General features: G+C 36.5%; 1 protein-coding gene across 1 annotated transcript in view; it reads left to right on the top strand.

The window, feature by feature from the left end:
• The window catches only part of VAV2 (vav guanine nucleotide exchange factor 2), a 3,316,635-nt gene that overhangs the window by 3,068,418 nt on the left and 220,829 nt on the right, over positions 1-27,388 (top strand). The window contains exon 24 of the mRNA XM_044058536.1: positions 2,056-2,172. Coding sequence (XP_043914471.1) covers positions 2,056-2,172 — 117 coding nt within the window. The remainder of the gene's footprint in view (positions 1-2,055; positions 2,173-27,388) is intronic.

The raw sequence follows: 27,388 nt of genomic DNA, 5'->3' as shown, positions 1-27,388 counted from the left end.
GTATTGGATTGAAAGTCTGAGAAATAGATGCCAAGCAGGAGAGGATCTAGCACTGAGCTCTATGGTATACCCCTGGGTTCACATTTCTACCCCATTCAGTACCACTGCCATGTATTCTGGAGAGATCCCTCAAGATACAAAGCTTGAAACAAGGGTGCAATCATTTGGTACATTGTCCTATACCATTTCTAGACAACCCATCTGCATTACTGTTTGTACTACCACATTGATGTTGGATAGTCACATTATAAGACTGCAAGGCTAAACTCTAAACATCTAAAAAGCTTCCCATTCTTTCACTTGCTCTTTATATCCATTTTACAGGATTGTGGTCTGAAACCACAGTCAACATTCTGCCTTAGAGGTAGGAGTTGTAATTTATACAGAGCCCAGATTAAACCTAAAGTTTCTTTCTCTATGGCTGCATAAGAATCCTCCCTGGGGTAAAATCTGCAGCTCAAATACAAATATGGTGCTTTTTCATCCTCTAAGGAAACCAGGTTAAGTACAGTCCCCCACTCCCACTACATAGGCAGAAGCATTGACATTCTGAATATAATCAGGATTGGGTTCTACTAACACCTTACTTGGCCTTTCAAAATGTCTCCTTATAGAGTAGCTCTAGACAACCTTATTGTTCTATTTTCCCTGATAAGGTCTGTAAGGGAAGTGACTATTGTACTATAGAGGAGAACAAATTCCATGTAGTAACTTGTTGTCAATGCTCAAACTCATTTCTGCGTAGTAGGGGTGGACCATGCCTTAGCAGGTTCTGGACTAATTTTCCCACTCTGTCACAGATAAGCTACCTATGCCATCCCCCAGACACTTGTTAGCCCTTGACAGTTAGCTCTTCCCTTTGCCATCTGTCTAATGCTGCCCTGACACATTGCACATGTTGTGCCCAGGACCATCTGTATATGGCAATATCATCCAGGTAATCAAGAATATAGCTTCCAGTTCCTGATAGAGCATGGCTTGCCAGCCTCTGAAGAATTGCTGGGGCATTCTTCATACCAAAAGACATTTTTGTAGACTCATACAATCCAAATGATGTCACAAATTCTCACATCTCCCTTGGTCAGGTCTGCCATAACTGGATACATAGCACCATCTAGCTACTCTAAGGCTTCTTCTGTGCTGGACATTGGATAAGCATATGTCTTTTTGTAACTCTTCACTTTACTGTAGTCCTCTTAGAACCTGGTACTGCCATATTTCATCAGCACCAGCACCATTGATGAGAATCAGGGACTGTTGGACTCCAGGATTAGTCCCATTTCCATCACGAACTTTAATTCCATTTTTTATTGTTAGTTTAGCACTTTCAGACACTCTGTAGGCAGCTTGTTTGATGGCTTACTTTGGCCAAGTGTCTGCATGGTTCTCCGCCAAATTGGTACACCATTGCCTACCAGTGGACATATCCCCAAATTGCTGCAATATAGTTCAGATTTTCTGAATCTGGTTAGGGGTTAGTTGTGGGAAGAGGGACACCCCATTGACCAAGGTGTCAGATCGAGCATCTTTGAAGAGGTCTACGTCCGATCCCTTCAGGCTTCTCCTGTAAATCATTACATGGCAGATAGTTGCTCCACTGTACTGTACTAGCTGTACTCACAGATCTTTGTTACAGTCTTTGCAATCCCCGAGAATTCTGCATGAGCCATCTTTTAGTATGTTTTATGTCCATGTAGCTAAAAAACATGTATCATAGTCTGTGGCCAGAAGCAGGGGACTCTTTTCGTATGACTTTAAAGAAACATCATGGCCACAAAAGAGAGTTACATGACAGAGGCATGGTGAAGAAGGCAGAGTCTTGTTTTGAATTTATTTGTTGAACTGGAATCCTTAGCTGGGGGCATTGTATAGCTTTGTGTGTTGATTGTAAGTATAAAAATATACTTCTGCATCAGATCTTTTTTACACCCAATTTTACATCTTTCAGCAGCATAACATTAGCTCTCCTGCATACTGATTTAGAAAGTGCATATCTAGTGTATTTTCTATGGAATATGTTTTCTAATACATTTATATGACTTAAATGTATTGCAGGTTTGCAGGCAACATGGATCGGCCACAGTCAGATGATCTCTTGAAATACCATGTTAATGGAACATACTTAATAAGGGAAAGAACAACAGAAGCAGGGAGATTTGCCATTAGTATTAAGTAAGTGTTTTGATTCTGTGTTTTCCCAGTGTGCCTCCTAGTCCTTGTCGCAATGCCCCATACTTAGGCATTTCTTATACCTTTCCCATGATTTACTGTGTGGTTCTGGTGTAAGGCTGTGTTGTTGGTTGTTTCCTATGCCAAATGAATGTATACATTGGCAAGATGTAGCGTGATCTTTGTAAAATACAGTCCTTCTTGAATATATACAGATTTACATCTTATTATTATTATACATATGTTAAGTGGTAATCATTCAGCAGGCTGTCAGAGTCTTCCCACATTTCACATGATTTACACATGCTAGTTTCTGCCCTCCCTGACCAAGTTTTTCCATAGTTATAGTTAGCATGAATAGAAATGACAGTGTTACAGTGATGGCTTTTGAAAAGATCATAATAGCTGTATTAAACAGGCTTTGTGAAAGCATGCATATGCAAGTAAGTCAGATGTATTGTGGAATGCAAATGCAAAGGCCACCACTGTTACATTGTATACATCTAAATCTTATATTATTAGTTTTTATAGAGATAAGTCATGGTCTGATGCAACTCAGAACTGCAAGATAAGGTCCAACTTGTTTTACTTTATTTTACATTTTTTAATTCAATATTTGTATATTAATCTTTAATTATGTTAAAATTTCAACTGACATGTAAAGACATTTTCATATATTAAACCTAAATTAGCAACCTACATGCACTATATACACAACATGTATACCATCAGTTTACCTAGAAAAAACCCTGAGACCCATAGTAAATGAAATTCCGAACATACTGAGATACCTATCATCTTTTGGACTCTTTGGACTCCATTGATAAAGTACTAGTTAAGGGGCAACATTTACTGGTTACTTTGGATGTGACTAGCCTTTTTACTTCCATACCTAATGCTGAAGGAGTCCAAGCTGTGAGAGAACTTTTGTCAGCATTCCCAAGTCTAAAAAGCAATGATATCATTCTTATTTGTCAGCTGTTAGATTTAGTTCTTTACAACAATGTGTTTGTCTTTGAAGGGTGTTCATATCTGCAGATATCAGGGGTAGCCATGGGCACCCCCAATGCAAACACTTATGCAAACTTAGTAATGCATAAGTGGGAAAAAGATTTTGTTTTTACTCACCCGTTGTATAGGAAGATATTGGCTTACTACCGTTTTGTGGATGACATTCTTTTGGTTTGGGAAGGCTCTAAAGAAGAGTTTACTGACTTTAAAAACCATTTGGAAACTACTACAACATTCCTTAAATTTACAGCGCATATGTCATATGAGTCTGTAAATTTTCTTGATGTATGCCTTAGTATAAGTAATGGCAAGTTAGGCTCTACTTTGTTTAGAAAAGCCTGCTGGAGAAATTCAATATTGTACTATGATATTATGCATCCCCGACATATTTTTAAGGGGATAGTTAGGAGTCAGTTCATCAGAATATCTAAAATTTGCAAAAATAAAGATGATTTAATTAGTGAAGCAGATAATTTGCAGAGCATTTTTCTTGAAAGAAAGTATGAAGAAAAACTAGTGAAAAACGTTAGGTCACAAGTTCTGGAAGAAGCAGAAATTCCTAACTCCTTGCCAAGGAAGAACTGTATATATAATAAGAAATGTAACAACCTACCCTGTTCTGCAGGGAAGTTAAGTTTCCTAACTACCTACACTAATGATAGTCCAAATATTAGGAGAATAATTAGTAATAACTGGAAAGTGTTAATGACCGATGACTTTACACAGGAACTAGTAGGCAAGACACCCCATTTTGTTTATAGGAGTAGTAAAAGCCTTAAAAGAATGCTCTGTGATAAACCCAACAGAATAGGACAGAAGCCGGCAGAAAAAGCAGGTACTTACCCTTGTAATCACTGCAACTATTGTAAGTTCATAACTAGTGAACAAGTCTTTATACATCCAGAAATTAAATATGTTTTTAAGCCAAGGTTTCTAGCTACCTGTGAGAGCTCAGGATTGATCTATTTAGCTACCTGTGAACAATGTTCTGCATTTTATGTTGGTTTAACAAAACGTAAGCTTAAAAATAGAGTGTACAACCATGTCTATGATATAAAGAAATTAAATGAACTGAATGCTCTAGCGAAACACATACAATGTCATCCAGATCACTCCTTTGTGTTTAGAGTACTTGAAATAGTAGAACCAAATGCCAGGGGAGGAGACTATGTTAATCTATTAGAACTTAAAGAACTGAAATGGATCCTTAGATTAAAAGGGCATTATCATCCAGGTTTGAACCTTTACGTTTCAATTAAACCACACCTTAATGCATGCAGGTAATATTCTGTGAGGCTATATTATTATAATATCTTTTCTTACTTATCCATGACATACAGTATTAGGAGTATGGTCCGTTTTTCTTTTTCTCTTTTTTAATTAGACTGATGTGCATGTTTAGTGATATTTTGATGTATTAATGTTCCATATATCATATGCCTTATTATATTTGTTGTTTACTATACTACATCCCCGCCCCCCCTCCCCCCCTTTACTTTCCCCTTCCCCTTCCCCCTCCCCCTTCCCCTCCGCTTTTCTTCACTTCTTCTTTATATCTTTCCTTTCCCTATTTTCCTTCATTTCAGTTTTTATTATGGTTTTTCACAATGGTCCTTATAAAGGCCTTAATAGTCTTATGAAATTCTTATATATACATATTTTCATGTTTGCACACAGCAATTGGTATATATATATAAGTTAGCTGGGTTTATTCCTTAATATATATATATATATATATATATATATATATATATATATATATATATATATATATATATTCATTTATTTATTTAAAGTATCTATATATATATTTATCATTACTATTTTTACATATTTGAATATCTAAAAATTCATTTATTTATTTATTTTTTCATCTACTTGTTTGGAGATGATGCATATTTTACATAGAGGTTATTTATTAGGAACATACTTTATCAGCTTTTTAGGTTTATTTGATTATATACATGCCACAAAATGATTAACTTACTCCTTTATTTGATGTTTGTAGAGAAAGTTTAGTATTTGTTCCTGTTCTGCATAGTATTTTTAAGTTCTTTCTGCACAAATGCTTTTTAGGGTTTGCCCTTTTAAAGTAGCTGTTTTAAACTATTTTAATTGTTTATTGAATCCTTGATTGTGTCTAATTAATTGTGATTAAATAATTAAGTGTTCAGGTCTATGTATATAAAAAGCTGCTATTTTGTTGAAACATTTATGGTCTGAGGAAGCGTACAGGAAGGTACGCGAAAGCGCTTACCACAATAAAATTATATAGTTTTTAAATGTCTTGCTGAGTCGTGTTCAGTCCGCAGTTTATTATTTCACAACATGTATACCATATAAACAGATAAATAATTAATTTCAGACAATTTGATAGCAGATAGAATTTAAATATTAATGCAGTAAATAAATGCACGTCCAGTAATCGTTGAATTTCTGTCCAAGGGTTGGAGAGAATTAACAGTGGCAATCCTTTTTTTTTTTTTTTTACTTCAAATTCTTCACTCGAAATTGTTCTTATTAATTAAATGAATTCATCAAATTGTATGGAGATAGCCGATTTTCATTTTCTTATAATACTCTTCCTTGCAACAGCTAATATAGTCCATAAAAAGCAGTACTGGTCTTTTTTCACAGTGTTTGGCATCAGACAGTTGAAGAGAATCGGGTCTTTTGAAACTGAGAACTTGTTAATCCATATTGCTTGCCAGAAATTATTAACTTTTTGTCAGTAAGATAATAAACAAGAACAATTGCACACAATCTGCTTTAAATTTTCTACACCTCCAACAAAATGTATTAGTTTTACATATTTTAATAAAACATTTGGTGTATAAAAAGATCTGTTTAAACATTTCCATGGAAATATATTCCATGTTTGACCAGAAAAGTATTACCTACTGATTTTAATATTAGTAGTTTATCTTTATAGGATAAAACATTAGCTCTATCTTGTAAAGTAAGTGTTTCCATAAATTATCATTTATGTTTTGTGTTTTGCATCAAAATCAAAATATGTTTTATTTTTATAAGTGATTTGGCATGAATAGTTCATTAAATTAGGGATATTATTATCATTTGATGATTCACTTCTCCTAGAATTCTCTAATACGTAGGATATTATGTTTTGACTCTGAAGTCATTCACTGTTACCTAAACAAAATTCCAGTAGAAGTTCTATTACAGATGTCAGAATTCCCTTATTAAAGCTATTATGTCATGCAATGAAATATTTCTCTTTCCAGCTCCTTATCTATACTCTATTGAAATGTATTAACAATCCCCTTAGAAATCTGAAAAGGAATCAACAGATTAAACCATCCTTTAACATCAGTGTTAACTAATATGACTTATTTTTTTTTTAAATTAACAACATATTTTGAGGATGTAGGTGAATAAATGTTATATCACATTTAATTACAGAAGGCAAAACCATAAGAAATTTTCCTTTGTGTTATCTGTGAAAGTAAAGATTTTCATTTTTTTTGGATCAAAGCGTAATTGATGTGAAGTCTTGCAATCAGAATGATCATTGTTATCAAACCAATCCACTGAAATTTTTAAATCGGCTGCTTTAACATAAGATCTGATCTTGTCATTTTCATTTGTTCCTTAACGAAAGGTTTTGGATCCAACGACCATCTCCTATAAATTCTAGGATCCAACTCACAAGCTTCTACCTTACCCACAATGTCCCTGACTACCACAGTACCTCAGATCTCGTTTGCTGCTCTTCAGGTTCAGAAGGGGTTGCGATTTCATCAGCTAGGTGTGTTTAGTGAGTGTTTAAAAATATTTAAGCTTATTTTTTCTTATTATTTTATACAATAGACTTTTAACTGTTCTTGGTAGCCCCCTTGCCTTTTGTACCATTTTTCTGATATTGTTTACCTACCATAGTTGGTAGTTTCTTTTGTTTTCTCCATATTTACATCTTTCAGATTTAGCATTGTTGGCATTTCTGTTCCTTTCTCTTATTAAAAAACAAAAAAAGTTTAATCTAGTGGTAGTTTTTCTCTGTTTAACATTAGGTAGTTTTTGCTGTTGCCATTATCTGTCTAAAGTCAAATAATATTTTATTTGTTGCATTTTCTAGTATTGCTGAGAAGTCGACTTATTTTAAGAAATGCACTTCCTGTGGGCATAAGATTCCCAACTCTGATTCCCATAGGGAGTGCATTTATTGTTTGGGCCCAGCACATCTGGACACTTCTTATTCTATATGTGTGGCCTTTAATGTTAGAGCTCTAAGTGATAGGAGCAGCAAGTTTATTTTAAAAGGCCTCCTCCTGGCCTCAGCTGCTTCTACAGGTTCTTCACATTCAGTGGCTCAGCCGGCTCTCCAAAAATTAAAAAAAAGGTGTCTAGGGATCATTGTAAATGCTGTCTTGCCTAGTCTTCTCACTCTGCACTTCCTTTGGAGCCACCCAATAAAGTTTCTAAGACCTCTGAGCCAAAGTCTTCAGATCTGACTCCAGTGGCAGTCATCTCTCCTCAGCCCTGTGCTCCCAGGAGACAGAGCTGGTATCCCTGAGGTTAAGTTCTCCATTTTTACAGGAGACACCCACCCAAAAAAAAATATGAAGGCCACCTTCCACTTTGTAATCCATTAGGTCATCCCAAAGTTTGTCTGAAGTGGAAGTGGATAGGATAATGAGAAAGTTCCTCAGAACACAGATCCAGATGGGTCTTGCTGTCTCCATTTCCTATCTGCTCCAAGAGCCTTAAGCTATCCTTTCAGCCTGTTGTTACTCCTTCTCTGATCTGGCTTTCCATTTTGGAGTCTTTTATATCTGAGATCCCTGAGAGTCACATCATCAGATCTGAAAATTCTTGTTTCTTCTACTCTGGTAACATCCCTTATCCAATCGGCTCCTTCCCCCTCAGATCCTGATTGTTCTCAGAGCTGATGCTTCAGCATTGGATCCAAGGTGCTGACTTTGAAGCTTTCAGAGCTGTCGCTCCCTGTCAGGGCTTCAGTGCTTGACAGCTCAGCTGAGACTCCTCCTTTGCAGTGGAGGATCAGGGAGGGCCCAAGATTGTCTGCTTTGAGACCCTCATCTCTGAGCTGATTGCCCTTGGTCTCGCTGGGTCTTTCTGCCTTTGAAATGGTGGAGAGGGTTTTCTCTCACCCAAGAGTAGTCTTGACTCTTCTTCCGTGGGATCCATCCTTTGTTTCCCTTTTGGATCCTGTGCCTGAGTCTTCACAGCCTACCCCTCCGGGACAGCCAGGCTGAATGAGCTTCCATCCAGTTCCTAGCAGGGAACTCCTCCCCTTTTCTGATACCACACCAGAGTATCTCACTGAGGAGGTCCCTCAAAAGAAGACATGCAAAAGGAGGCACTTAGATTCCCTGCAAGAATCTTTCATGGAAGACACCAGTTTTGATGAAGAGGAAGGGGGTCCCCCAGATCTCCATCTGATTATGTCTCATTCTGAGACCTAGAAATCCTTCACCAGAAGGGTGTTGTTTCTTCTGAAACCCCTTCCCAGGAGGAATCTGTGTTCTTGGAAGGCTGCAGGTCTAGACTGCCTATGTCTTGAGTAACCACACACCCCCATGGATGAGCTTATAGACCTGATCTTCCACAAGGCATGGAAGGAACTGGACTCCATGGAACAATCTCCAAATGCCATGACAAAATTTTGAATGCCCCTGCTGATAGATAATACTGGATTAAAGGGAATCCTGAGGATGTCATGGTTGTTGCAGCAGCCACCAAAAAGGAGCTGGCTGAACAAAGCTCCTTTGTACACCCCCTTAACAGAAAGTCTAGGGCTTTGGACAGGTTTGTGAAGGGAGTGTATCAGCAACATTTGCCCTACGTTTGCTGAACTATATGGCACATTTTACCAGATTACAGAGGGACCTGATAAAAGAACTCTCTAATTCTTCCCAAGAGTCCGTGTCTGCAGAGGAGCAGAAGTCTTTTTCCTCACAACTGGCCACCCTTCAATTGATTACAAAGGCATCCAGGAGATTAATCTTGGATACAGCTGAAGGTATCCCAAGGGTGGCTGGTTCAGGCATAGCCATAAAGAGACATGCCTGGATGTGATTGTGCAATTTTGCGGAACTTTTCAAGCCATCATTCATCAATACTCCCTTTGATGGATCTTTCTTGTTTGGGCCCACCATGAAAGAAACTCTTTCTTGCAGTGAACAGGAAGGAAATACCGTTTCTGCCATAGGAGTCCATTTCTCTACCCTGCAGAGACCTTTCTCTAGGAATCAACGAGTTGGAAAGAAGATTTGGTTCTGGAAATCTCAAGGTCCTTTTCAAGAATCACACAGAGATTTTTCCCCCAGAGGCAGGGGGGGGGAATAGCTACAATGGTAGATGTCACCCATGTGGCAGAGGAGGTCTGCAGAACCATGTATATAGAGATTACTTCTTGGTCATATCCTTTCAGTGCTCCTGAAAGGTTACCCAGCTGTCCTCTGGAGGCAGTTGGGGGGCATTTATCCTTCACCTAAATGCCTGAATAGATATCACAAAAGATTCTTGGGTGCAAAGGATCATATCCAGAGGATACTTCATTCCCTTTTCTCAACCTCCCTAAAAGAAAAGAAAATGTCTCCCCGATGTTCCATCCAATAAAAATGGAGATCATAGCTCTAGAAATTCAAAAACTGCTAGAGAAAAGAGCCATCCAAGAGGTCCCCTATACTAAAGAGGAGTCCAAATTTACTCAAGGCTCTTTTTAGTGCCAAAGAAAACAGGGGTGAACAGGGGACCTGAGACCTGTATTGGATCTGTTTGTTAATTATTCCAAATTCTGGATGGTTATGGTTCAGTCCATTCTGCCTTTCCTAAAGAAAGGATGACTGGATGTGCTCAATCAATCTTCAAGAAGTGTACTCTCACATCAAAATGAATAGGCATTCTCAAAAGTACCTACACTTTTGACTGGAAGACAGTCATTATCAGTTCAGAGACCTGCCCTTTCATCTCACCACAGCCCCCAGGGTGTTCATCATATGCATAGCAATGGTAGCAGCTCACCTGAGACTGCTCATATTCAGAGTGTTTCCTTACTTAGACAACTGGCTCCTCTCCACACTGACCAGGCATCTGCTTATTAAAGTTGGGGAGTATTTACTCCAGCTGTCTCACTTGCTGGGAATCGCTGTCAGTATGGACAAATCGCAACTTCAATCATTCCAAGTCTTGGAGTTTATAGGGGCTTGTTTAGACACAGTCTGCTCTTTAGCTGTCCTGCCTCAAAACAGAGTTCTTACTCTGAAGACGCATAACACACATTCTTTCTGTTCCTTTCCCCCCCCAACAAAACTGGTCCTTTAAAGCTCTAGGGTCGATGGCTGATGCAATTACTTTAATTCCCACTTTTTAGCTTCACATGAGAATTCTACAGTGTACCCTAGCAGTTCAATGGTCATTTCATCAAACCCTTTAAGACATTCAGTAAAACTATCTCAGGCTTGCAGAAAGTCTCTTCTTTGGTGGAATCACTCTGAGGAGCTCAGTCAAGGGCGTCCATTTCTCTTTCCTGCCCTGAACACCATGTTGACTATGGATGCCTCCCAGATTGGGTGGGGGCATTTCTTGGGATGGACTGGTTCAAGGCATGTGGTCCCCACAAGAGACCAGTTTGCATATTGGTGTCCTAGAGATGAGAGTGGTGCTTCTAGCATTGCAGGCCTTTCAAAGCTTTCTCCCTTTAGGGACTGTTGTAATTCAAATTGACAACATGTCAGTAGTCTGGTACAAAACAAATGGGGGGAATCAGATCCTATACCCTTTGTGGAGAAGCAATGAAAGTATGGCAGTGGGTGATCTCATCCAACCCCCTTTTTTTTCAAAAACTTTTTATTCCATTTTAAATTTACATATAGTAGAAAAAGATAATACAATACATAAAATTCCAAATTTAACCAACAAATAAAATGATTAAAAGCTATTTTACAAAGCCCATAACAAATACTGATCTCAAACAATAACATTAATGTTTTTCTAATAAGTTTTTAAGCATTTGCCAATATAATTTCTTGTGAGTGACATTCATAGTTCTGCTATATATAGTTTACAGTTCTTTGTTACAAACACTTTTTGATAGACAAAAAAAAAATCTGAAAAAGAGGTGACATTTCTGTTTTTCCAGTTCATTGTAATTACCTTTCTGGCAGTAGCCAGAATAGACCATAAGAGAAGCACTTGAGTTGTAGGAATAAGGTCAGGAATTGGTGCCTTAAATAGAATTAAATAATCCATTATATTACAATTGTCTGACCATAACGCTTTAGTAAAATTGTAAATTCTTCCCAAAATGGAGCAACCATTTGACATTCCAAAATAATATACTTCCCGTCTGCTACTAAAGTAAAGATTCTTCAATAATTAGATGATGTAGAATTTTCAGATTTTAAATGTATATTTTTTATTACTTCTGAAAATGCTACTTTGTTTATTTCATTAGAATAATTCCAGTTAAACACTTCAAAGGCCACATATTCAAATCTTAATATTTTGTAAATTATTGAGAAGTATTTATTTTTAGAAACTTCACCATTGATCTGAAAGCAAATTATAATATTTTAGGAATGAGTTTCGTATTAATGAATAGTGGTATTTGTAATTTATTATCTACAAATTCCCTAAAACTCTGTATAGCCAACCAACTTCTTTTATTTATATTATATCTATCTATGAGTCTTTCTAAAGTACTTGTTTTATTTCCATCCAAAAACTTGAAACCATAATTTTAAAATATTTTCTTCAAGATTAGTTGTTATATTTGCATTAAATGACTCTAAAGAATGAACTGTATGAGTTATAGGAAACATCAAGAATTGTAATTGGTTAATCACATAGTTACTATCCATTACTGTTTTGAAATTATTTAATATAAGCTTAATAGCAAAAGTATAAACATTTATATGTCTGTTATTCATACAATAGTCTTTTTAGCCCAATATGTTTTACTTATATTTGTTGGGAAATCAAAATGTATTTCAGTTATATCATTAGATATTAGAATTGCTTCATGCAAAGATTTCCCTTTTTGAATTATAAGATGTTTAACCAAAGACGCGCAATATTTAAATTAACAGACTTAATATACAACTCAATATTAGGGAATCCAGTACCATTCTGATCCCATCCAACTGCTTTCTTGTAGTGATGCACATACTGGGGAAATCCAACAATCTAGTGGACAAACCCAACAGGACCATCCCAATGCCTCATGAGTGGTCTCTCAACCAGTCAGTAGCAAACATGATCTTTCACAGATGAGGATCAACCTTGCTGCGACTATTTGCAACTCCCCTCAACAACAGATGCAAATTTGCCCTTATCCCACCTCAGGGACAGTCGGCAAGAAATCCTCTAGTCCATGTTTGGCCCTCCATTCTCCTTTATGCTTACTCTCCCCTGTCTCTCATCCCCACATTTCTTCAGAAAGCACTTCGGCTGAAGAGCACAGTAATCTTCCTTGCTCCCTTTTGGCTTCAACAGGTGTGTTTCCCCTTACTTTGGTCTCACCTAGTACATCCTCCTTAGATGGTGGATCCCATTCCTGACCTCCTGTCTTACTGTCAAGGCAGATTCACCAGAACATTGCAGGCCTCCAGTTAACAAGAATCCAAAATATCCTAAAGATTTGTAAAGAAAATTCCTGTTTATTGTAACAAAGGCTTCTTCAATATCCAGACTCATTAAAGGTAAATCATGCGTTCCTTTATTTGCTAAATATATGTTTATAATTTTTTTGATATTGTCCGGGATTTTCCCTTTAGGTATAAAACTTGTCTGATCCTTCGTCAGTTAATTTAGGGAAACATTTTTTTTTAATTTTTTCCACTAAAATCAACATAAAAATGTTGTAGTCAATGTTTAAAAGAAGTATTGGCCTATAAGCAGAGCAGAAGAATAAATTATTGCTATTTTGGGGTATGGGAGATACCAGAGAATATTTCCATGATGAAAGAGTAATAAAATTAGATTGAGCCGCCATAAATAGCACAAGTAACAAAAAACTGAGGGTAATGCTACTCAATGCCAGAAGTCTAAACCACAAAATGCATGCACTCGAGGCACTCCTCAGTATGGAGAAAATCGATATATGTGCAGTAACAGAAACCTGGTTTAAGGCTCCAGAGAGCACCCCAGCACTACTAGGCTACAACTCATACCATACATTTCAGCCACAAAAACCGGTACAAAAGGCAGGGGAGTATCAATATTCATCAAGGATACCCACACCTCCAGGTTAGTAGCACAGTACGATGCTTCAGAGATCATCCACATGCAACTAACAACGGGCAAAAATGCTATTCAAATTATAGCTTGCTACAGATTACCCACCATGTCCCAGGACCCCCGCTCCGCATTCCTGGAAACACTGGGAAACATAAAGGTCCTACTAAACACCCTGATATTGGGTGATTTCATTTACTCAAACATTAACTGGGATAACTACTGAAGTACAAACTCCCTTGCCCAACATTTCATAGAATTTATAAACTCAAACACCCTGGATCAACTGGTCAACACCACCACCAGAGGTGACAACATATTGGACCTGGTCATCACCAACATGGGCAACCGGTGTTCCACATCGGAGGTCAACCCTTCACTAGTTAGATCTGACCATAAACTAATCACTCTGGATATCCACATTCTGCCACCAACCCCGGTCAAAGAAACCACTGTGAAAAACTTTTCAAAACCAAACTTCATGTTACTTAAGACCGAAGTGGGAAGTTTCAAAGCTCCCATGCTAAAGGATAACACTGTCCAAGCTGCAAAATCCTTTACTAATGCACTCCAAGGGCACCTACAAGAATGCATGGATCGTGCTATCCCAAACAAAGCCAAGACTCACTCCTCCAAGAAAAGGAAACCAGTCTGGTGGACCCCTGCCATAAACAAGCTGTATAATAGAAGGAGGAAACTAGTACAGAAAAGAGTAAAATCCCAAGAAGGGAAGACATCCCTGATCAGTATCAGCAAAAAACTATATTCCCTCATAAAATCATCCAAGGCTGGCTTCAGAAGAAAAATTGCCATGGACTCCAAAGATAACCACAAGGCATTCTTTAGCTATGTCAAGAATCTAAGTGGCAATTCTCAGATCTGCTCAGAGTTGGTGCAGAATGGCACAAAATACACTGAACCGACCGATATAGCCAACATCCTGGCAGACAGGTTCAGTGCAAACTTCACCCCCCTCTCATCCCCAAAAGGGCCAATAACTATATCAGAAGAATGTAGTGCCCCTGAAATCACAGACACTCAGGTTAAAACAGGCTTCTCCAAAGCCAAAAACACAACATCATTGTGACCGGATGGTGTCCCAGGCTGCATCCTACATGAGCTCAAAGATGAACTAACCCCTCACCTAAACACACTGCTTAAACTCAGCCTCTCCACAGGCTACACGCCTACAGAGTGGCACACAGCAACGTGTTATCCCACTCCACAAAGCTGGAGCCACAGCAGACCCCGGGAACTATCACCCTATAAGCCTGACTAGCTATTTCTACAAAGCTCTGGAGTGCATCAAAATGGATCTCATTAACAGAGACATTGAAAACCTCCAAACACTGGACCCTACCCAGTTCAGCTTTGTTAAGGGCAGATCATGCCTCCTAAATCTGGTGGACTTCTTTGAGATGGTTACTAAGGCTATAGACAAGGGAAAGATGATCCACACAGCCTACCTAGACCTCACAAAGGCCTTTGACACCATTCCCCACTCAGGTATTATAGACAAGCTCACCAGCCTGAACATAAACCCCTGCATCACGAGATGGGTTGCCAACTGGCTCACTGACAGAACCCACATGGTAAGAGTTGTAGGAGCTAGGTCTGACTCTAAACCTGTTACAAGTGGTGTTCCCCAAGGCTCAGTCCTAGGACCCCTCCTGTTCAGCATATACTTCTCAGAGGTACAGGCAAGCACAGGAGGACTTTGGCTGACCAAGTTCTCCAGCTGACACAGACATCCTCCAAAAGGGTCTCACTGAGACAGATACCTGGTTTCAAAACCATGGCCTCAAGCTAATTGCCAAAAAGTGCATAGTCATCCCCTGTGGAAAAAAACAAAGTACCCACAAACTACAACATAGGTGGTAGCCTCCTAAATACGGAAGATGTAATAAGGGATCTGGGGACCCAAGTAGATAGTAAACTTGCCTTTGATAATCACATTGCCAAAGTTGTTAGAAAATCCTTCTATGTGGCTCACCTAATCATAAAAGGATTTGCATCCAGATTGAAAGAGGTCATTGGGCCCCTCTACGCATCACTCATCAGACCCATCATAGAGTACAATGCCCCATTTGGGATGTACTTACAAGACACCTGCAACAACTGGAATGACCACAGAAGTACCTCACCAAAAGGCTCACTGGCCTTAAGCAGATGCCCTATGCAGCTCAACTGAAAAAACTCCAGCTGTACTCAGTTGCATATTGTCTACTCAGAGGTGATCTCTGCCTGACATACAAGGCCATATCCAACCCAGAATTGATGGACATGCTCCACCTAAAGAAAACCATATCCCCTCGAGCCACATGTTCCAGGGATCTAAACCTCACCACAACAATAAATAGGACGTGCTGGAGGGATAGATTCCTGTCCCAGAGACTTCCCATGCTCTGGAACAAGATTCCAATCTACATTAGGCAGAGCTCCTTGCTAACCCTCTTCAAGAGAAACCTTGATGAGTGGATGGGAAACAGAAAGTTTACCCCAGGGATCACTTCAATTGCTCTGCTGGACAGAGGCACAGGGAACGAATCTAAGGGGGTGGCGAAAGCCAACACATTCCAGCTAGGCTTATAAATGCCTTCAGGCAGATAGCCTAGTACCTACCTATGAACTGTAGTTAATGAATTAGGAAATAGATTAGTGTTAGAGATTATGAATATAAGGCTGACATTAATTCTGTTGTAAATATGCCAAAAGATAAAGCATAGAATAAAAAGTTTGCTTGACTATATGTACAGAGTTTAGTAATGTAAAATGTGCATTCATACTATATCTATAACAGACAGGCTTCTCTTCACAGCATCAAGAAAAGCCTAACAAAACAATATTGGAAAGCAAGTATCACATGCTTTTCTCATGTTTGCAGAGCAAATATCTAAACTTAGTAATACCTAATGTTTTTTCAGTAACAACAGACCAGATGTTTCCTTTCATCTGATTGCATGCATTTGTGCATTTTCACATCAGCAGAACTGCTGACAGGACAATAGAAAAGTCTAAAAACAGACATTATGTGACTTCCCACAGAAGGCCAACAAAGATACCAAGAGGAAATAAAATCTATGTGCGTGACTGCCACTCTATATAACAACTGTAAGTAATTCAGTTATGTGAGAAAGGGACAGAGAGAGGTATTTTGTAGAAGTCATCATTCATATCTGTAAATGTATGTTACAATCTGACAGAAAGAGTACATATTTGTTATAACAATAAGTTATCTGTATCTGTGCTTATAGCTGCAAAATATATTTCTTTATCAGTTTACAATTTGAAAGGCTCGGTGCTTTAAACAAAATACAGATGGAGTCATGCAAAGCTCTGTGTTTCTCTGATTCGGCAGAAAACAGCACAGCAAGACTGTGTGTCTTAAGAAGACTTTGGATCCAGCACAGCATAGAAGCAGAGCACAAATTGAAATAAATGTTTCAATGGTGACCCTGACGAACATTTCTAGCCTGTATCCAAAAACAGGGGGAGTGAGTGGGTAATGCCTTGTATACGGTCACTCCTGTAAAAGCACAGTAACTAACGTTTATGTGAAGTACTTCAGATTTCAAAAGTTTGCAGCAATAATACAGTTTATTAGATGTCTAAATCCAGTGAGACTGCAGTGCAGGAAGGTGAGCAGTGCCATAAATCCCCCCCCCCAAAAGGCACAATACAAAGTTATAAGACTGAAACTACCACTTTTGCTGTACCAACTTCACAAATGACTACAGAGACTTTTCAACCATCTACAGTAAAGCAGCTTGGCCATCTGCCTCTCTGTTGACTGGTAAGAAATTTTTTCTGGGTTACATACAGTATGAATGCCATAGAGGTAATAATAGTAATAACAGAATGAAATGTATATACAGCATATTAGCAAATGTAAAACCTTGTTAGGGCAAGTTAATGAGCATTATGCAAATGGATTGCAAGTTAATTGTAAGGCACTATGCAAATGGATTGCAATATTTGACTGGTATCCGAAACAAAATTATGTGTGGTATAAAAAATGTTTATTGTATGTACAATGTCATAAAAATACAGTGCATGCCACTATTCAACGGTTAGACTGTACAGACAAAAATTTTAATGGTGAAGAACCAGAAAAATTTAATATGCTGACATTATATTCAGATGTTAGACATTTATGTTCTGTCATCAGATGTAAAATGTTTATTTACACAACAGTTAAATCAGTTATTGATATAACCTCTAGTACATTTTGTTACAAAAAATGTAATAAACTTCTAAAAGACAGACACAATGAGTTCAGGAAGCTTAAACAAGTTATACATACATCTTTTCAAAAGTTCATAGGAGTTTTAGATTCAGCAGAACAGGTTACTTAAAAATATCAGAAAGACCATGCAACATTACAGGAAACTCTTAAACAGCAGTTACAAGATAAAATAAATTAGCTGAGCTTAAGAGGACATTGGGAAAGAATAGGAAACTACAGCTCATCTGTACAAAAGAGATATATTTTATAATATGTTTGTGTTTTGAAAATGGTTAACCATACATGGTAGAATGGTAAAATCTGGACAAATCATTCTCAAATGTTTAAAACTTCCATTCAGTTAAAGCGAGACATTTATCAGTAGTACAGCATATGACTGCCATTCTCATATCATAGTCAAAAGGTAAACAAAACTGTTCTAGTGAATAAAAATTAAATAAAAATAGTTACATGAAATAGTTCTAGTGCATAAAATTAAATAAAAATAGTTGAGTAAAGATTTAAAGTCACAAGACTGACATGCTTAAATAAAGATTTAAAGTCACAAGACTGACATGCATGTATTTTCTTTTTATCTGAAGTACAGTGCACAAGAATAACAGGCAGACAACAGCAAATATAAATAATGTAAATGTAAACATATGTTAGTTAAGCTAATATCTATTTGTTTTTTACAGTTTTTATAATTATATAGTAACACCACACCAAACAGTTAAAGTTCTTAATTAAAAAAAAGCAAAATTACAGATGGTATTAGTCAAACAGTTTTTGTAAAATTAATGGCAAGGCCATTAAATAAATAAAAAAATACTGAAATCCATGTAAGCTAATTATAAAGTAATCTCTATGTATGTAGTATAAATGCATAGCTATACAAATCACAAATACTTATTATATTTCTAAATGTTTTACAACTACATTCTAATTTCAAACTGTAAGTGTATTAACACATAATTTAAAGGAAAAAATGCTAAAAGAGTTAAATAAAATGTGAGCTCAGACCTTCCTAGACTGAAAGAATAGTTACAGGAAATGTTGAAAAGATAATATAAACAACAAGACTGATTGCCAGACAAGTAGCTTGAGTATTATTGTTATTAAAGCATAATTGTTAAAATGTTTACAGAGAACACTATTTGGTATTTGTAATAAAATGTCACAGTTGTGCAAACATTTTCTTAATAATCAGTTTGCAAGTAAATTTTAAAAGTAAAAAAAAAAAAATCAAGTACAGCCAGCAAATGGGCTATAGTATACATACAGTTCAAATCAATTATGCAGAAAGGTATAAATACCTACTAGTATTAGTAAACAGCAAAGGCTTTATAAAAAATGATAAAATCAGACAAAAGTCCATAGTTTATTAGTAACCTAATAAAGCAAATGTATATCCAAAGTATTGGGCTGACATACATTCTATTCTCACAGCATAAAGCAGATAAACAATAGTGCAATACTACAGGAGGAAGGGTACTTTCTCAGTTTTACACTGACTGTATAAGAAGTACTGCACAAGGGTCAGAAACAGAGCTACAGGAAGAAATAATATATCATTCCTTCTTGACAATACTCTTTTAGGGGGGAAGGAAAAAACAGGTATTATTGCATAAGAAACACTGGTAAACAGATTAAATCTGAAAGTCCAAGATATTTTATGCTAGTTATTATTGTATTGTTTGGTATTAAATTATACTTACAACCTGTTAAACATATAAGATATGGTTTAAAAAACAAGAGATGGCTTAAAATTGCTTTATTACTGCTATACAAGAGAGAGTAAAGATATGTAAAAAATTGAACAAGAATGGTCACTATTTTTAATATGTTTTTTGGGAAAACAGTCTTGGTATAAAAAAGCTTGAATGTTTTTAATTGCTGAGTATGTAGTTTAAAATAACAGGACATATGCCTTTGGTGCCATTTCCACTAGATATTTCTAAAGAGAGATAAAAAATTTCAAGATTTTGCTTAATATGAATGTTATTAAATTTGTAAGATTAGACTAAATGTACTTTACAGTCTTTTTATGTACAAATGCAGAATAATTCAGTAGAAATGATAGTCTTTGTATGTACAAATGCAAAAGAATTCAATACAAATGAAATTAATGTCTAGTAATGAATATGTGTGAAAAACCATGTTTAAAAAAATGGGTTCAGGATACCTACTAGATTAAAATGCATGAATAACAAACAGTCTGTATAAATACATACTGTACAGGATACATTGTATTAAGTTCAAAAGTAATTTGTCAAGTTGTAATATTATCACTGGTTTTAAGTTTGAGTCTCATTACTGGTTTTTGGACCATCATTTATCTGTACTAGTATTAATTCCACAGTGGTGCAGTGGTAGAGTTGTTGCCTCACAGCAAGAAGTGCTCCATTTCGATTCTCGGCTGGAGTGCGGGGAGTGCCTTCTGTGTGGAGTCTGCATGTCCTCCCCGCGGTTGGGTGGGCATTTAAAAGACATGCGTATATGGGCGTGCCTTTGTTGAAGGTTGGACGTCGAGCTGGCACCTCGGTGTTCGTGAAAATCTACTGCCAATCATTAGCGGACCGGAGTTCCGCTGTGGCGACCCCTAACCAGGAAAAGCTGAAAGACAACAACAGTTTATCTGTACTAGTATTGGTTATCCCAGTTAAAAAAATATATATTAAAATATTGTATCCATACAGCTAATGGTCTAATATGTAAATAGCATTCTTCAGTGTGTACTTCACTGTCAATTAAAGTGTATGGACATTTCAGAAATATAACCACAATGTTATGGTTAAAATGACACTGAAAATGTATATTTTCAGCAGTGTATAAATGTTTGCAGTAGCACATAGTTCTTGTCTCTTATAGTTAATTCAACAGTTGCAAAGAGATAATGGAACAGTTCTAAGTCATAAATTCTGTGATTGCAAAAGAATAAATTAATCAAGTTAAAAATTAAGACTAAAACAGACACAGCTCATAACTAATGACATATTTTCACAATCAGTAAAAACAAAATTGTTTTTTTAGTGACCTTCTCACTCATTGTTTCAGTTTGTTTGGGATATTTTTGCAGTAACCCTAATGATAATGAACATCAGCTGGGTATAACAGCCCTGTGTTTCTAATGCTTAGTCAAACACTCTGCTTGTACGGTGTAGATGAGGTCATAACAAGGCCCAAATATGCATATCCACAGCTAGTGTGGCTTGGTTTTATTGTCCTGAAATTGTCCATTAAAACAGCGAAACAAGTCATGGGCATTCAGAATCACCAGTTAGCTGAAACACCTGATGTTCATAAGGATCATTTGCATATATCCCATGTGCCTCTGATACAAGAGATGAGGTCATAACAAGGCTGAAATATGCATATCCACAGCTAGTGGGGTTTGGCTTTATTGGCCTGAAGTTGTCCATTAAAACAACGAAACAAGTCATGGGCATTCAGAATCGGCAATTAGCTGAAATCCCTGAGGTTTGGGAGGTCACTCAGTGGAAGTTCTAGCTTTGCTGGAGTTTTCATTTTGTTTTTACTGATTGGTTTTTCAGTGACCTTCTCACTCATTGTTTTACTTAAAATATTTGTAATATAAGATTTTTTTAAATGTAGTTTAGATCATCTTATAATATGCATACCTCTAGGAATCATAGCATAAATAGAAATTCTGAGTTTCTCTGATGCTGTAGAGGTTTTATGTGTAAGTATTACTTGATATTGGTTAAGATTTTCAGTTTGGTTTAATAAATATTTATTGCACTTTTTAAATTTTTTTTTAAGTTTTTGAATCAGTTTCTTGTATTTTTGAAGTCTTTTTCTCATTGCTGTTGTTTCTTAATATACCAGGACAATTATTATACTGTATAAGCAAGTCTTAAAGCAATCCCAAAGCATTAATAAAGTTGTTCCTTCTTTAAGGTTGGCACCCAAAAGAAATTGACCTCATTTATTAACCAAGAATTAAAATCTTCTAATTGTGTTTTATAAGTGAGAGTCCTAGTAGTATAAGCAAGTTTCTTATAGTTTGCTCATAAGTTCATATTAAGATCATTAGGATCTGAACAAAGACAGTGTGCACATTTATAATTTAAAATTTTGAGCAATGTTCTTGGGATATAAAGATTTTATAAATTCTAGCATGTGTACCAAATACATGAGAATAATGAGAACAATTTAGTGAATCAGAGTCTCGTAAAGAAAAGCCATCAATCATATTTAATTTTTCTAACAAACTTTTTTTAAATAATTTTGCATAAGATGAAATTCTAGGGTCTCCAAAAGCACGTTTCAGATTTTCCTATAACACAATTAAAATCCCTGTCCATTATTAAATTCCCCTTTCATATTATCTAAAATGTTTAAGTGAATTCTGTCTTATTTGCTTTCCATTCCTGGACATCAGTATAAGTTTATCAAAGTCCAAATTCTTTCATTATATTCTGTTACAGTCATTGTAAAAATCCATCTTGATTTTCTTTTCTTAGTAAAATTTTTGTCATTACTGCATTTTCCTCCAAAGAATCAGTGTTCTTCTTTTGGATTTGTAAAATGATTGAGATAGAATTTTGTAGTTTGGCAATTCGGTTATCTCTGTCTTAAGTTCTAATGTGCGTTTCTTAGAGAAATAACTACCTGCACTTTATTGATTGAAATATATTTAATTAGATTTATATTTTTGACTGTCACCACTAATATTTAAATAAAAAAAAACATTCAGTTCCATATTGTAATGTGTTAGTTAAGTAATGAATTTATTATTGAATTAAAATTGTAAAACCTCCAAAATTTCTTATTGGACAAATCAGACTCTCCAGGGTTCTCCAACCTTCTCTGTATTTTTAATACAAAAACTATCTGAAAACAAATAATTTTAGATACAGTTAATTAAATGGTATGTATACTAAACTGTTTTTGTAAACTAAAAGGTGTATAACAAACAAGAACATCTAAATATGACTGTATACTGTTCATGGAATTCATTGTGATTTCTAGTTCAGTCAGAAATTTCTGATTAAATTGATCTGACTCACCTATCTTACTTAATGCAAAAGCTAACGAAAATGATATATGTTCTTTCTAAGAGTAGTCCTGCAGTTAAATAAGAATAAATTTATAGAACTTAATTTTTATATATTATTTTTTCATCTATATATTTACACTAAATTTCATGTGTCAGTCATAAAGGAATATGTTCAAGCTATCATCAGATACCGAGAAGTCAACCTATCATTCACACACATTTCTATGAATCTTAAATCTACACTCTTATAACGTAAGAAATAAATATGTTATAAATTACTGTACTCTGTTTAAAAACATGTTACCATTCTTGCTTTCCATGATGTCTCTTTTGTTAGAAGATATATAATATCACCTGTTTCTTATTCAGTTATAAAGGGACATTTAATGAATTTATAAATTATATATGAAGTACCTGCTCACAATTAAGGGTTTGTTTTCAGACGTATTCCTTAAATACTAAAATAAATGAAATTTGAATCATAAGAATTTATTTTATATCCATTTCTCCCCTTTGCATTAACTATATGTACATGTATTCATTTATTTCCTGTTTTATCATTCAGTTCTGTGTCTTATTTGCTAATCTACCTGATGGAATATGACCACGGAGTACCAATAAGTGTACTCACACCTCTTCTATCAGCAGACACACGTCCAATCTCATAAGTGCAAGTAACAGGATGAAGAAAAATCCGCACAGAGATGCCCAAGAATTCCACCACAAAAAAGTTGTAAAATACCGTTGTTTATTGACGTGAACGCTTCAGGTGGCAAAAAAACACCTCAGCGTCCGTAAAACTGACGACAATCTGACAATAGAAACTAACAAAAGAAGCTGATAAAAAATATTTTGAAATTATAACCACAACTACGGACTGGATCGTGAATATCAGTTAAGTGCTTTCACCCGTATCGTACGGGCTAATTCAGAGAATTAACTACAAAATGAAAAAGTAATTGATAATGTTATGCCTAAGATGGAGTAATTTAAAATCTTATTAATGCCAATAAACAATGTATAGCTTTCTCGTTACCATTACCTTCTGTTTTTCAAAACTAGACTCATGTTATCTTAATGGGAAAGAAAACATCATAAATACAGAGAAAATCGTACATTTCTAAGTATTTTCCATGAAAACTGCAATTAGATTTACTGGCTTGTTTGCATTAACAACTTACAATCTAAAATACTTTTTTAATGGCAGCACTCAAACAAATTAGCATATACTATATTCTGTTTCTTAAATTCTGCTTTAAATTATTAAACTTCATTAATCTCTTAAAACTTACAATGTTTAATATATTATACATTCCTGTCTTTCTTCATTTCAACTTTGTGAACTCCCCCTCATGATTCCTGTATATAACATTATGTAATTAAAACCAGGTGAAGGCACATGAGATGAAACTAAGCACAGATAAGACAGTGGAAATGGCAGCAAATTGGGGAAATCAAAACAAGCTGAGATCTGAGATAGAAGGGAAGATAGTGGAAATGATTAATAGCTTCAAGTATCTTTGAGGGATGGTTGAGGAAAAGGGAAGTCTGAATGAAGAGGTTAAAGCTTGAATCAGAGGAGCTGCAGCCATATGACATAGAGTCTCAGGTGTAGTTTATGAAAGAAGACTGCCAAAGAAGCTGAAAAGATGTACAAAACAGCGGTGTGACCAGTACTACTGTATGGTACAGAAGCCTGTGCAGTAAAGGCAGAGCAGATGAAGAAGCTAGAGGTGACAGAAATGAAGTGCCTGAGAAGGGTGCACACTGTAGGACAGATGAGGAAACGAGTACATAAGAGCAGAAGCCAAAGTAGTATCAATTGCAGAAAAGATCAAAGAGAATAGATTACAGTGGTTTGGACATGTGCAGAAAAGCAGAGGGCAATCTGGTAAAGAAGATTTGAGATGGACAAGAAGAAGGTGAGAAGATACAAGAACATCCAGAAAATAGGTGAATGGATTGTGTGAGAGAAGTTCTGCAACAGTTAGGAATGTGTGTTGAAGAAGGCAGGACTGAGGGATTGAAGTCATAAAGATGGCAACATTTAACACAATACCCCCGACCCCATGTAGAAAGTGGAAAAAAAGGGGGCTGATGATCATGATGATGAGTTAGTTGTGAATTTGCAATATATGCTAAATTCTATCATGTTTTAGTCATAGGTGACTCCACTGTGAGACACACAAATGTCCCACTCACCAGGTTGGATAAGGAAAAGATCACTGTCAGTTGACTGTCAGGTGCCAGGATCCACCACATCACACATGCACTCAAGTTTCTCAACTTTGGGACTCTGTCATAGTCCATGTTGATGTGAACGACTTGAGATGTACTTCACTGGACTATATGAAGAGAGACATGACTGAGTTCTCTGATTGTGTCCTAGGTGGGTATGTCCCTAGCCTTAAGCAACATTGTTCCTTCACCTAGGATGATGCCTCAATACAGATAAAAAGTGATCTACTTCAACAATCGACTTAGTTTCTGGTGTCATTCTAAGGGGATCCAGTACCTGTCAGCCTGGGATGATATATTTGATAGACTATGACACTTTGCCAGAGATGGTCTCCACCTATCATCTCTGGGATTTCAGCTACTGGCTAAGGCTCCTGACTCCCTCATAGTACCTTTTTTAGGCAATGTCATAAAAACAAAATCCTCGACATAAAATTATCCTCAGAAAACAATGCTAGGAGTCTAAATCTGAAACTTCACTTAGTGGAAGCACTCCTCACCTTGGAAGATATGGACATCTGTGCAGTCACAGAGACCTGGTTCAAAGCTGTAAAGAGCATGCTGGCCATATTGAGATATAATGCCTTCCACATTTTCACACCACAAAATGAACAAGTGAAAACTAGAGGAGGAGGAGTATCAATATTCACCAAAGATAAATACAACACCAGATTGGTTAAACAGAATGATTCCCTAGAGTTACTCCATGTGCAAATAACTACAGGAAAGACCCCTGTTCAACTTATCAGCTTCGTGAACCATGATATCCACACTGCCTACATGGATGTACTTGAGTGTCTCAAAATACAACCAAACACCCTGGTTATGGGTGACTTTAACTACCCTTCCATAGATTGGGTAAATTATACGTGTATTAATACATTCGCACAAATGTTCTTGGACTTCGTTAACTCACATGCTTTGAAAGAGATAGTTGGCACCCCCACAAGGGGCCCAAACATTCCTGATTTGGTACTCACCAACATGATAGAATGGTATACCACCACAAGTGTGTGGCCCTCCCTGGTGAAGTTTAATCATAAATTAGTCTCCTTCAACCTAACAATAGCTGCACCCCACCCCCAGGAGAAATTAGACTAAAAGATTTCTCCAAAGCCAACTACAGTCTCTTACGTGAAGGCATTAATAGCATCAAAGCTTCTGTCCCCACTGATGACAAGGACACCAATGCATTGTTTAAGCATCTGTACAGTTGTATTGACTCAGCTGTTCTTGATAGGGCCAAAGCAAGATACCCAAAAAAAACAAGCCTGCCTGGTGGATATCTGCCATAAACAGATCATATAATAAGAGGAAGAAATTGCTGTCTGAGAGCAAGAAGGAACAAACTCAGGATTAGAAGCACACCCTTCTCAGCTTGAACAAGCAAATAAGACATCCAAAGCTAACTATGAATTTAAATTAGCATCCTAGCCATAAGGCATTCTTTAGCTACATCTGAAACCTTAAAGGAAAAGTTCAGATTTGCGCTGAACTGGTAGTGAATGGTACCACATATAATGAACCAGTGGAAATAGCCAACCTGCTAGTGGACAGGTTCAGTGAAAACTTCTCCCCCCTGTCCCCACCACATATACCCCAAAACATTCCCGCCACCGTCTTTCCATCTAGTATCTCTGAAGAGCAGGTCTTAGCTGTTCTCTCTAAGGCCAAAAACAGTACCTCTATGGGACCTGATAACATCCCAGGTTGCATTCTCAATGGTTAAAACATGAGTTAGCAACACTATTGGGTACTCTTTTCAACCACAGCCTAAGCACTGGTTTTGTCCCTGCTGAATGGAAAAGAGCTACCATCAAACCTTGCACAAGGGGGGGGAGGGGGACAGTGCATCGGGCCATTAGCCTAGTAACCTCCAATGAACCAATTTACTATCCATCAGTTCATTACTTTATTATAGCAGCTAGCTAATACTTTTTTTTAACAATTTACATGTATTTTAAAGATTTCATTAGTCCTTCAAAATTCATTGTAAAACAGATATCAGACCTTTTTTAAGAAAGGATATTCACAGTAAGTAGAATAACAAGTATAAAAGAAAGCTGCTGCCTATCTAATACTGTACTGTAAGTGTGAGACTTCAGAAGTTTAAAACTTAAGCTTAATCACATCTGATAGAAGTTTAGCATCTTATAATCTCAAACAACAAGAGCATATCTCAATTATTATTCTCTGATATAATGACTTAAGATAATTTCTGAAGGCATACAGAAAGCCTGTAAAATGTACTTTGCAGATTTAATGAGTATTTATATCATTTTCTGTACATTTAAGTAAACTTGACTTTCCACCTGTATGTAATTTAGCAGAATGATCAGAACCTCGTCAAAGTCTGAGGAAGCCCTAATCAACCACAGAACAAACATGCTGAGTTTTTTAATTAAACAAGAGTGACTTTTCTTCCTTGATTAGCATATATTTGATTTTATTGTTTAAAGCTTATGCCAAGCAGAAAAGGTTTTGTTAATATACAGAATAAA

The sequence above is a fragment of the Protopterus annectens genome, chromosome 16.part0 (assembly GCF_019279795.1).
Source record: "Protopterus annectens isolate FY-2018-M chromosome 16.part0, PAN1.0, whole genome shotgun sequence".
NCBI classification, from domain to species: Eukaryota; Metazoa; Chordata; order Ceratodontiformes; family Protopteridae; genus Protopterus; species Protopterus annectens.
The sequence above is the reverse complement of the archived record's forward strand: the minus strand, read 5'-3'. Positions and strand labels throughout refer to the sequence as shown.